Raw genomic sequence first — 11536 nt, 5'->3', positions numbered from 1 at the left:
CCCCTCCCCCCGCATCTGTGGCCTGCACCCCAGCTCTTGTATGCATAAATAAATAAATCTTTACAATTTTTTTTTAAAAAGCTAAAAAAAAAAAAAAGCTGCGGGGAACGGCAGGATGACCGTCCTTTATCCTGAAAGCTCCGCCTTGCGTCCAGGGCCGTCTCCCGGGCCGCCTTTCAGACCCTCCATCCCCTGACAGGCCCTCGCCGAGCGTCTCCACGACCCCTCGCCCCGGCCCCGGCCCTCCTGAGGCGCAGACGCGGTGCGGGCACTTGTTTAAGGCCACTCGGCGCCCTGTCCGCGACTTTGCCTCTCTCGCTCCCCGTCAAGATCGAGTTCAAGGTCTTTCACCCACGTGACAGGCATTTAAAAAGAGCCTGCAGGGCCTCCCCGGGGGCGCAGCGGTTGAGCGCCGCGCTGCGAAGCTGTCCGCGGCCTCTGCAGCGCGGGTTCGATCCCCCGGCCGGCGAGGGTCCCACATGGCGCGGCAGACCTCTCCTGTCTCTCCCGCCCACTGCTCCCCTCAGCAGTGTATTTCAGTGTAAAATCAATCAATCAATCAATCAATCAATCAATCTTAAAAAAAAAAAAAAAAGAGCCCGCACGTCGGCGCGCTGGGGCCGGGCAGGGCGCGGAGGGGAAGGCGGGCGCGTCCCGGAGCCCCAGACGCCGCGGACCGCTCGGCCTCAGGCCACTTCATCGCTGGCCCCCGCCGCCTGCACCCGACCCAGCTCGGCCGGGATCCGCCGTCGCGCCTTCGCGGCAGCGGCCGGCGTTTCCCAGGCGCGGGGCCGACACGCGCAGCCCGCCCGGCGCCCCAGCCCCGCGGGAAGACGGCGAAGCGAGGCGGCGTGTCCCTCGCGCGCCGCCGTCGCCCCGCCCCGCCCCCCGCGGAAGTGCCCGGTGGGGGCGGAAGTGCGCGCTGACCGCGGGCGCCGGGGCTGCGCCATGGTGGGCGGCGGCGGGGTGGGGGGCGGCCCCTTGGAGAACGCCAACCCCCTCATCTACGCGCGCTCTGGGGAGCGGCCGGTGACCGCGGGCGAGGAGGACGAGCAGGTCCCCGACAGCATCGACGCGCGCGAGATCTTCGATATCCGCCGCTGCCGGGCGCGGGCGGGGGGCGCGGCCGCTGGGAGGGGGTGCGGGCCGGCCGGCGGGGAGCCGCGGGCGGCTGGGCGACCCGGCCGCAGGGTTCCGAGCGGGCTGAGGCGCAGAGTCTGTTCCTTCACTTGCCACATTTGATTCGCTCCATCAATGACCCGGAGCACCCGCTGACACTCGAAGAATTGAACGTCGTCGAGCAAGTCCGCGTTCAGGTGAGTCGGTCCCAGCACCTGATAGGGGAGACTTGGTTGAAAGAGTCAGGAAGGCCCAGCTGTGCCCCTAGGGACGGATGTTCTCTCAGCTCGTGAGCTCCTCGGGAGTCTTTGAAAGGGGGGGATTATTGTGCCCTTTTTATGGATGCGCACAGGGAGGGGTGTAGGGGTTAGATGACTTGCCTGAAGTAACTAAGAAAAGAGTCTCTGGGATGGAAAGGCCATGACTCCCCCACTCCCTCCATCAGGTGAGTGACCCGGAGAGCACGGTGGCCGTGGCCTTCACACCCACCATCCCGCACTGCAGCATGGCCACCCTTATTGGCCTGTCCATCAAAGTGAAGCTTCTGCGATCCCTTCCCCAACGGTTCAAGGTGCGTTCGTTTTTTATTTGTTGTTTCTGTTTTTTCAGGATAAGTTAGAACTGAGCCCCAGGGGTGGGGCAGGTGGGAACATGGCGAGGAGGACATGGAGAGCATGAACACAGAAATTAGAGCCTGGAAGGATCCAAGCAAGCAGAGATGAATCTGGAAGGAAGCTTTCCAGCTGGACAGAACAAGAATAAAGACCTGAGTTGGAAAGTGCAGAAAAGTTATGAGGAGTGTGATGCATGTAGGGTCTGTAGATGGGTTGGGAGCAGAGATAGGCCCCTTTAGGTAGAGACTGACTGCCTCCGGGTGGGTTTGAGGTGTCACAGAAGGGCCAGAGTCCAGAGGCATAATTAGGAAGAAGGAGGTGGTGGGTAGGGGAGAGGGGAGAAAGGAGATAGACAGTTGGGTGAGTCCTCAGATCCCGCCTGTCTCCCTCCCAGATGGATGTTCACATTACGCCAGGGACCCATGCTTCGGAACACGCAGGTAAGCGTGGGCTGGTGTTGAGGCATTGATCCTGGAGCTTCCCCCTCAGCATGGTGGTCAGTAAGGCAAGGTGGAAGGTGCTGGGTGGGTGACGACTCCCCATTGAGGTGACAGCCTTGGCCTGACTCAAGTTTGCTTTGCTTACTGTGTTCCCCACTCCTGCTCTCTCCCTCTGCTAAATACACAAGACCAGGGTGTGTCTGCCGGTGTATCAATAGTACAGAAGGCAGACATGAGCAGCCAGGGGGTGGGGGTGGGGGGGTTGGGGAGGGAATGGGAACCCAAGAAAGTGGGATAGTTGTGGGCTCAGGTGGTTGGGGTAGCCTGATTGAAGCTTGAGAAGGAGGTGCCAAGAGGGCCTTATTGGTGGAGGGAGGGGTGTGTGTGTGTGTACGCAGGTGTGTATATGCAAAGGCTCAGTGGTGGGGCTCAGCAGATTGGCTGAAGCCTGGCTTTGATTCTCCTTCCCCATTCCTTCCTTCCTTCCCAACCAGTGAACAAGCAGCTTGCGGATAAGGAGCGGGTCGCTGCTGCCCTGGAGAACACCCACCTGCTGGAGGTGGTGAACCAGTGCCTGTCATCCCGTTCCTGAGCGAGGCTGTTAGCCCCCAGCCCCACCCAGGGAGGAGTGAGCAGAGGGCTCTGGGCCTTGTTTTCTTGCACCACTGACAATAAGAAACTAACATTTTTGCATTTTGTAATAAACCCTTAATTTATGTAATTTCCTAGTGTTCCTAAGAGTATTTCCTCTTGGCGGGGTCACTTGGAATTTGGGGGCAGTGATGGCAGTTAGTACCTCTACAGGCTGGGTTGATGAGTGTAGTTCACTTTTTTTTTTTTTTTTAAAGATTTATTTATTTATTTATACAAGCACTGGCTATAGTCAGAAATGCGGGAGGGTAAGAGAATTCACCAGAGCCAGAGCGGGGAACAGAACAGGCAGACCGACGACATACACTGCTGAGGGGAGCAGTGGGCACAGCAGGAGAGGTCTGTCGCGCCATGTGGGACCCTCAACCGTGGCCGGGGATAGAACCGGCACTGCAGAGGCTGCTGGCAGCTTCACAGCCCAGTGCTCAACCACTGCGCCACCAGGGGAGGCCCGAGTGTAGTTCACTTTTTTAGTTTTTTCCAGTTAGTCTGATTTTGAAAAGTTGCAGTATACCAAAACCTTAAAAAAATACACTAGTAGGGCCTCCCCTGGTGGCGCAGGTGGTTGAGCGCAGCGCTGTGAAGCTTTCCCCAGCCTCTGCAGTGCTGGTTCGATCCCAGCTGGCCGGCGAGGGTCCCTCATGGCGCAGCAGACCTCTCCTGTCTCGCCTGCTGCCCCCCCTCAGCAGTGTATTTCAGTCAGTCTGCCTGTTCTGTTCCCCGTTCTGTCTCTGGTGAATCCTCACCCTCCCGCGAGGGTGGGGTATATGGCTGTGGTTTCCCTGCCTCGTTTCTGTCACAGGCGGTAAATGGAATAATTAAAAAGCCTGGCCTTGCCACTTCATCCCTGCTGAGGCTCAGATGCGACGGTGTGCAGGGAACGCCAGGGGTGTCAGCAGGGAGCCTGGGCACTTAGCACATCTATTCTTGACAACACTGTTGACAACACTGAGCCTGTCCTGAGAGTGGGCCTTGGACCAAGGGCCAATATACATATTACCTAATTGCTCATCCTCCATCCAGTGGTAATCGCTATTCTTTATTATTCCTATTTTGCAGGTAAGGAAATGAACTTCTAGAATAATATACTCCCCAAGACATTCAGCTAGGGACTAAAGGGGACCTTGAGCAGCTTGGCAGGTACTGTTCAGCTGACAGGGGGCGCTGTTGCCTGCCTAGAAGGGCCTACTTCCAACCTCCAACCCGAGTCCTGAAGAGAGTAGCTTTGCCACCTAGAGACCAAGAGCAGAATTCTAGGTCCCACTGCCCCAGCTCAGAGGTGATGTTTCAGCCCATGTCTCTGCTCCTTGTGTCATGTGAGGATAGTAATGACAGTCACTTGGCAACTGTTCCGCGGAGATGGAAATGAATCTGGGCTCTTTTGAGGACAGTGTCCAGAGGCACTCCAAATGGCCCTGTGTTTGACATATTGTCACAGGCTATCCTACAACACAGCCTCTAACAGAACCAGGCTGTCCTGAACCTCTCCTAATAGATTGCTAACGTTTACACTCAAAGCACCAAAACCCCTACATGACGTGTGCCCAGGCTGACTTTGAGGAGTTAATGCTGTGAGGCCTAAAGTTTTTATGAGACATCTAAAAGGAAAACACATTTACAAGGCCTCTGCTAGCTCCTGGTGTGCTCAATATGTCTGCCAGGATCGAGCGTGCTCTTTTTTTTTTTTAATTAATTTATTTATGCATACAAGAACTAGGGCACAGGCCAGAGTGTGGGGGGTGAGAGGATTCACCAGGGACAGAGTGGGGAGCAGAACAGGCAGATGGACTGAAACACACTACTGAGGGGAGCTGCGGGTGAGGCACGAGAGGTCTGCCGTGCCATGTGGGTCACCTCCCTGGCTGGGGATCAAATACATGCTGCAGTGGCTGGCTATAGCTTAATAGAGCTGTGTCTTTAACCCCTGCGCCACCAGGGAGGCCCCAGGAATGTTCTTCTTAAGGAACAAAAAATTGTTGAAGGCACAGGCACAAAATCAGAAAGGTAAGTAAAAAATGAAGACTTAGAAGAAAAAAATAAACAAAAACTAAAAAACAAATAAAATGGATCTGGGCCAAAAATTAACAAAAAACACAAAGCAACAAAATAGGCTCATTTAAGACATTCTCCTAGGTAATGTGACCATAGCCCCTCCACCCGCTCAGCTCCCCATTTCTACAGATGAAGGTGAGTGCTCCAGAGAGAGAAGCTGAAGAGCCAGGTCCCTGTAAGCCCCAGGGAGCCTCCCAACCACTACATCCAGCTGGGGACTTAGCACATGTATAGCTCCTCACTGAAAGCCTGGTTTATCTAAGGTGTCTGTGTCCAAATGGGAGTTGGGGGTCATGGGGGAGACAGCTGTCACTGAGTCATTCAGCTGGCCCTCCTGGCAGCCGGGCCACGGTGGGCAAAGGACATGAAGCTCATGTCACAGCTGGCATATCAGATGGTCCTTGTCAGGCTTGACTCATCTATGCCTGGCTCCTGGCTGCCTGCACGGACACTGTCTGAATCCTGGGCTAGTGCTGAGGGAAATTTCGGGAATTTTCTAGACCAGCAGCTGCTGTCTAAGGACACAGAAGTAAAGAGAGGTGGTGAAGTTTAGGTACTTGAAGCCCTCCCTGAGGTTATGTCTGGCTCTGCTGTTTCAGGCCTATGATTTCTCAGGCCTCAGCATGTCTCCAAAACGGGAGCAATAAATCACAAGTGAAATTGACCTAGGGTTGAGATGACATGCATGCATGTACCCAGCTGTCATTTTTGCTCACTATTATGCCCGTGGCACAGACACCTGGTCCACAGGTACTTAGTAGAGCCCAGTGAGATGAATGAACGATGAACCTTAGAACACAACGGAGGCCCTGGGTTATGGGGCTGTTGTGTGAGGGGCTGAGAACAGGGACACCTAGCCCGGTTCCCTGTGTAAGATTTTGCTAAGTGGAGGAAGAGTATGTGGGGGCCCCACACAGAGATGGTAGATATGGGGGACAGGTATCTGCATCTGCCCCTCTTCTGGGCAGACCACTGCTCCTGAGAGAATACAGCAGGAGCAAGAGAGGGCCACTGATTGACTCACACTGTCCTCTCCAACCAAGGAAGATAATAAAATATTCTTACAGAGATATGACTGTGGGCACAGGTGTGTCAACAGGGTTACTGGTATGATTCACGTTTTTTATTTATATTTTTCTTTTTTTTAAAGATTTATTTATTTATACATGCACTGGGTACAGTCAGAAGCGCGGGAGGGTGAGAGAATTCACCAGAGCCAGAGCGGGGAGCAGAGCAGGCAGAAGGACCGAAGGACACTGCTGAGGGGAGCAGCGGGCGGCAGGAGAGGTCTGCGCACCACGTGGGACCCTCCTCCGGTGGCTGGGGAGCAGCCGGGGATCGAACCGGCGCCGCAGAGGCTGCGGGCAGCTTCGCAACCTAGCGCTCAACCGCTGCGCCACCAGGGAGGCCCTTTATTTATATTTTCTAATGACACCCCCAGGAAGACTTTATTCCTGTTCTAACCAGGAGGAAGCAGCCTTAGCCAGTTGATGGGCAGAGATGAGAGAGCAAGGAGCAGGCCTGGAAGCTGAAGGCTAGGCTGCCACGGGGTGTTTCAGCCTCTGTTTGCTCCTGCACCGTCAAGCTCAGCCCAGACAGCTGGGAGGGCCAGGAGGTGGGAGCAGGGGGCATCCCAAGGTCATGTACTCTTGGTCCCCATGGCCTCTGATCATACCTAAACGTGTGGTAAGTGGCTCTGACCTGGTGGGGAATGTCTGGGGCCTGAGTGGCCCAGTGTGGATGCAGTTCCCTTGGCAATGAGGAAACACTGCCGAAGTCAAGAGCTCAGATTACCAGAGGGGAAACCCAGCCCTAATTCCTATCACACGGCTCCCTGCTAGGAAGAACCACTGCAGCCCCCACACTTACCCTCACTGGACACCCATGGGCTCTGCAGGGCATGGTCACGTGAGAGATGGCTAGGAGGGGCCATCAGCAGCCCAGCCAGGATTCCTGACGGGAAGTGGTTTGCTGGCTACTGAGACTAGTGTCCTCTGGCTTGACCCACACCTCCCTCTTCCCGCTGAACCTCATCCAGGAAAGGGCACGAAGGAACAAGATACCCCTCATTTCAGCCTTCACCTACTTTAGGGACCCCTAACATTTACCTAACCAGGCCCTCCTGACTCCAGGGCCCTCTAGGATGTTACCAAGGAAACTGATGCAGCAGCCAGAGAGCCCGACCCAGGTCTCCATGACAACCTACAACAGCCCACCAAGATCCACTCATCCATGATGTCACCCGAGCCCTGAATGCCTGCTCCCCACCCCCGCCACATTTGTCATCAAACGTCAGAGTCTGACAGCAGGGTGCTGTCACAAAGCACCTCACAGCTGCCTGCCCCCAATACTCAACACCCCAGACAAGAGCAAGGCCAACAGATAATGCCAAGTTTGCAGCTGGGTAGCCTGAGGCTGGGACGGGGCAAGACCCATGAGCCTGTGGGCAGCCCCCCCATTACATCTCCTCCCTGGTGTGCCCAGACACCCACCCTAGGCCTGGGGGTCGGTGAGCTCTGGGCAGTGGTGGCTAAAATACCCCCCTACACGAACCCACACCCACTATACCCCTCCTGGTAGAAGACTGAACCGCTCAATTCTGGATGGCCCTGAGCCGCAGGCAGTCCGGACACGGAAGACTCAAAGCATCTGGACCCAGGCTGATCCCGGTCCAGCCCCTTCCTATCAGCTCCTGTTGGCCTCTGACACCTGTCTGCCTGGATTTCCCCAAGCCTGGGCAGCCTCCAGCCCGGTAGCCGAGTGACCAGCAGCAGAAGGGCCAGGGCCAGCTATTTTTAGCAGAGCTGCTGGCAGCTGCCTGGAGGGTGATGGGAGGGCAGGGGTGAGGTGGAGACGGCGCGCCTCGTTCCCCTTCTCTGGACCTCTATTCCCCCCAGAATCAAGCCCTTCAACCCACTGCCAGGGGCAACCTTTCCTTGCGCCCTCCTCCAAATGGCTCTGCAAGGCCCCTGGGGCCCAGGGGTGGGGCCCAGGGGTGAGGCCCAGGGGTGGGGGCGACACTAGCCTTTCTGAAGGGCAGGGAGAATCTTCACCTCCCTGGGGCAGGTTGAGGGGAGTAGAAAGGACTTGGTGTTGCGGTCAGAAGTGGGGATTCCGGACCCTTAAATTCTAGCTCAGACGCGAGCCAGTGGGCAGTGGGTGTCGTGGGAGAGAAGGGTGAGGTCTGGCAGCCTGTAGCTTCGGGGCAGCAGCCGGCGCCGGGAGAGGGGAGGGAGCGTCACTGTTAAAGGGCCGAGTCTAACTCTGGCGCCCTTGGCTCCTCTGGCTTCCCCCACCCATGGGGCGCCCTCCACCTCCTGCTCCCCCTCCCCCACATCAAACCCTTCCCCTGAACACACACACGCGCACACACACACACACACACACACACGCACGCACACGTGTCCTGGCGGGCGGGGCGGGTCTGGGTGGTGTGAGGCCCGCGGAGGAGGGTGGGGGATTCCCCTGGGTGGGGGGAGCAGACGGACACGTCAGCCCCCCAGCGGCGGGCGGGGGCGGGCGCGGGGGCGGGGGGCGGGGGCGGGCCGGGGCTTAAATAGGCGGCTCCGGCGCGGGCCGGCGTGGCCGGGAGGCAGCGGCTGCGGCGTCGTGGCTGAGCCCGAGTGCGCGAGCGGCTTGCGCGAGCCCCGACCTGCTGTGGCGCTGTCGGTGGGCGAGCGGGTGAGCGTCCAGCGGGGCGGGGGCGGGGTTGTAGCCCGTTCTGGGGTGCGGGCGGACGGGCCGCGGGGAGGGCCGAGTCCGCGCAGGCTCGGGGCCCCGCGGGGCGGGGGGCGGGGGCGCCGCGGCCGGCCCACCCGTCGGGCGGCGTGCGGGGCGTCCCCGCCGCGCCTGACCCGCTCCCGCCGCAGCCCCCAGCCCGCGTGGACGCGATGACCCTGGACGGCGGCGGCGGCGTGGCGGGCGCGGGCCGGGAGCGCGAGCGCCGTCGGGGCAGCTCGCCCTGGGGCGCGGCGCCCGCGCTGCACCGCCGCAGCATGCCCGTGGACGCGCGCGACCTGCAGGCGGCGCTGGCGCCCGGCGCCCCGGCCGTGGCGGGATCCGGGGACCGGCCCGCGGGCCCCCGGCTGGACTGGCCCGAGGGGTCCTCGGAATCGCTCAGCTCCGGGGGCAGCGACTCCGACGACAGCGTTTTCAAGGTGCTGCTGCTGGGGGCGCCCGGCGTGGGCAAGAGCGCCCTGGCGCGCATCTTCGGCGGCGTGGAGGACGGGCCCGAGGCGGAGGCTGCAGGTGAGGGGCTGCGGGTGCGGACCCGGGGCGCCAGGGCTGGGGGCTCGGATCCAAAGCGGCAAATGCCACGAGATTCTGAAGTCGCTTTCAGAGTTAGACGCCAGCTCCCCACTCCGCGGAGAGTCCCGCCTCTGATGGAGGACGCCCGGAGTAGCAGGCCTCGCGGGGTGCATAGGATTGCTCTGCAGCACAGGGGGGCGGGAACAGAGCCCAGGGGGTTTCTAGGAAAGGTGCCCCGGGGTCTGTGATCAGAGCCACCCTGGGGCGCAGGCAACAGGCGGTTGGGACCTTCCGTGTGACCACCCAGTGTAGTGCTTGCTAGCTTGGGAAGAGTGTTTAGGTGGGGGCACACCATGCTCTCTGTCCCCCACTTCCCCTGTCATTTCTGTTGCCACACAGCCCTCAGTGGCGGAAAGATGGGGTGGGGGGAGTTGGTGGGTGTGGCCCACCAACTGGTCAGGGAGGGCCTTCTGCGCCCAGGAGGTAACCTGGCTGCTGGTCTCCTGCCCAGGGCACACGTACGATCGCTCCATCGTGGTGGACGGAGAGGAGACCTCGCTCATGGTCTATGACATTTGGGAGCAGGTAGGATGTCCCGGAGACCCTGGGCGGGTGTGGGAGGGGTGAGCCGGGGGTGGGGGTCTGCTTTATAGCCAGGGTGTGAGAACAACTGGGTGGATGTATGTTTGTTGTGTCCCCTAGGACGGGGGCCACTGGCTGCCCGGCCACTGCATGGCCATGGGAGATGCCTACGTCATCGTGTACTCAGTGACCGACAAGGGCAGCTTCGAGAAGGCCTCAGAGCTTCGGATCCAGTTGCGGCGGGCGAGGCAGATGGATGACGTGCCCATCATCCTGGTGGGCAACAAGAGTGACCTGGTGCGCTCTCGTGAGGTCTCCGTGGATGGTGAGCAGGGAACGGGGCAGAGAGGGGAGGGAGGTCCTCGCCGGGCTAGGGTTCACTCAGGCCTGGCTGAGCTCAAGTCCCTGGGGATCGTCAGCGACTTAAAATGTCCAGGAAGAAAAGTGGAGTGGGGGGTGAGGGACAGAGCTGCTGCCCTCCCGCAGGACACCCAGCGGCCTGAAAGACTCGAGATGGGGCGGGGACCAAATGCACTAGGGGAGATGGAAGCCACGGGGCGCTGACCAGGGACTCCTCAGAGCTCGCCTGGCCCGTCCCCTTTGGCCCTGGCCTGACAGAAGAGGCGCGAGGAGCGTGCAGGGAAGCAGGGCAGGCAGTCAGCGCCTGGGGGCCAAGGCCAGGCTAGTCTCAGCGCAGGCTTGCCCCGGGGGAGGGCCCTCCCCTGTAGCCCCCACCCTTGGGCTCAGCATCCTCCTCTGAGCCTCCAAACCTAAGTCCCCCCTCAAAGGACCTTAGCAGGACCTGGTCAGTCTCCACCCCTGCCACCCCCTACCCCAGTCCCCCGGGCCATTCATCAGGATCGAACAGTAAACCGTGAAATTCTAAGTTGTCCACAAAGTTCTCGTCGCCCTGAGCTGACCACTGCGGCCTTTCCATTTAATGACGAGACTTCAGATTATTCCAAGTGTGTTTCCCTTCTGGGTCTTCGTGAGCACCTTCAACGCAGGCAGACTGACCGTGGGGCATCCAGCAATGCCTCGCACCCTCTGGGCTGTGTTTTCTGGGGAGAACCCTGGGCTGCCCCTTCGCTTCCCTACAGACGCCTAAGTGGCAGGTGCCAGGGGGTGGCTGGGGTTTCACGGGCTCCACCCGCCCACCCGCTGTGTACTGACCTGTGCCTGTCCCCCACCCACTTCAGAGGGCCGGGCCTGCGCTGTGGTCTTTGACTGCAAGTTTATCGAGACTTCGGCTGCTCTGCACCACAACGTCCAGGCGCTGTTCGAGGGTGTCGTGCGCCAGATACGCCTGCGCAGGGACACCAAGGAAGCCAATGCACGCAGACAGGCGGGTACCCGGCGAAGGGAGAGCCTGGGCAAGAAGGCAAAGCGCTTCCTGGGCCGCATTGTAGCGCGCAACAGCCGCAAGATGGCTTTCCGTGCCAAGTCCAAGTCCTGCCACGACCTGTCGGTGCTCTAGGGCCCCGGCACATACGTTGTTGTACAGACAGATGGGCAGATTGGTGGGCTGGCCCAGCCAACCGCCCCGGCGCCTCGGGCTGCCTCAGACTCTGGGTGTCCCCCACTCCATCGGGGCAGACGGGCAGTGCTGCCCAGGGAGGTGGCTGCCAGTGGCCACTGAGGCTGGGCCCACAGATGCGTGTGCAGGCCCACGTGAGACCCAAGCCACAGCCCGATCCCAGCCCGAGTGGGAGGCCTGCGTGTGGGGAGAGGGCTCGGTCTCTTTACACGTGGGTGTGCGTGCCCCGCGGGGAGGCCGCTCAGTGCTGCGGCTATTTGTTTACATGCAGATTTTTGTAATAAAGACTATTT

The 11536-nt window shown here is 59.7% G+C and overlaps 2 protein-coding genes across 2 annotated transcripts; both read left to right on the top strand.

Moving 5' to 3' along the window:
* Positions 1 to 945: 945 nt before the first annotated feature.
* CIAO2B (cytosolic iron-sulfur assembly component 2B) lies at positions 946 to 2900 on the top strand. Its single transcript, XM_054696891.1, has 5 exons — positions 946 to 1092; positions 1239 to 1316; positions 1565 to 1690; positions 2128 to 2173; positions 2668 to 2900. Exons 1-5 carry the CDS (start codon positions 949 to 951, stop codon positions 2763 to 2765), a joined length of 492 nt encoding a protein of 163 aa, XP_054552866.1. The 5' UTR covers positions 946 to 948; the 3' UTR covers positions 2766 to 2900.
* A 5866-nt stretch (positions 2901 to 8766) lies between these two features.
* RRAD (RRAD, Ras related glycolysis inhibitor and calcium channel regulator) lies at positions 8767 to 11536 on the top strand. Its single transcript, XM_037518097.1, has 4 exons — positions 8767 to 9124; positions 9636 to 9709; positions 9827 to 10031; positions 10906 to 11536. The coding sequence occupies exons 1-4, from the start codon at positions 8767 to 8769 to the stop codon at positions 11181 to 11183; spliced, it is 915 nt and encodes a 304-aa protein (XP_037373994.1). The 3' UTR covers positions 11184 to 11536.

The sequence above is a fragment of the Talpa occidentalis genome, unplaced genomic scaffold (genome assembly GCF_014898055.3).
Source record: "Talpa occidentalis isolate TD23 unplaced genomic scaffold, MPIMG_talOcc4v2.1 talOcc4.17, whole genome shotgun sequence".
NCBI classification, from domain to species: Eukaryota; Metazoa; Chordata; class Mammalia; order Eulipotyphla; family Talpidae; genus Talpa; species Talpa occidentalis.
Note: the sequence above shows the minus strand (reverse complement) of the source record. Positions and strands in the feature narration are given on the sequence as shown.

Bases quoted from the DNA above. Each gene is read 5' to 3' on its own strand.
- CIAO2B (XM_054696891.1), top strand. From the start codon at position 949: ATGGTGGGCGGCGGCGGGGTGGGGGGCGGCCCCTTGGAGAACGCCAAC. The intron at 1,317-1,564 runs GTGAGTCGGTCC...TCCCTCCATCAG, and splicing joins TCGAGCAAGTCCGCGTTCAG to GTGAGTGACCCGGAGAGCAC. The intron at 2,174-2,667 runs GTAAGCGTGGGC...CTTCCCAACCAG, and splicing joins CCATGCTTCGGAACACGCAG to TGAACAAGCAGCTTGCGGAT.
- RRAD (XM_037518097.1), top strand. From the start codon at position 8,767: ATGACCCTGGACGGCGGCGGCGGCGTGGCGGGCGCGGGCCGGGAGCGC. The intron at 9,710-9,826 runs GTAGGATGTCCC...TGTGTCCCCTAG, and splicing joins TCTATGACATTTGGGAGCAG to GACGGGGGCCACTGGCTGCC. The intron at 10,032-10,905 runs GTGAGCAGGGAA...CACCCACTTCAG, and splicing joins TCGTGAGGTCTCCGTGGATG to AGGGCCGGGCCTGCGCTGTG.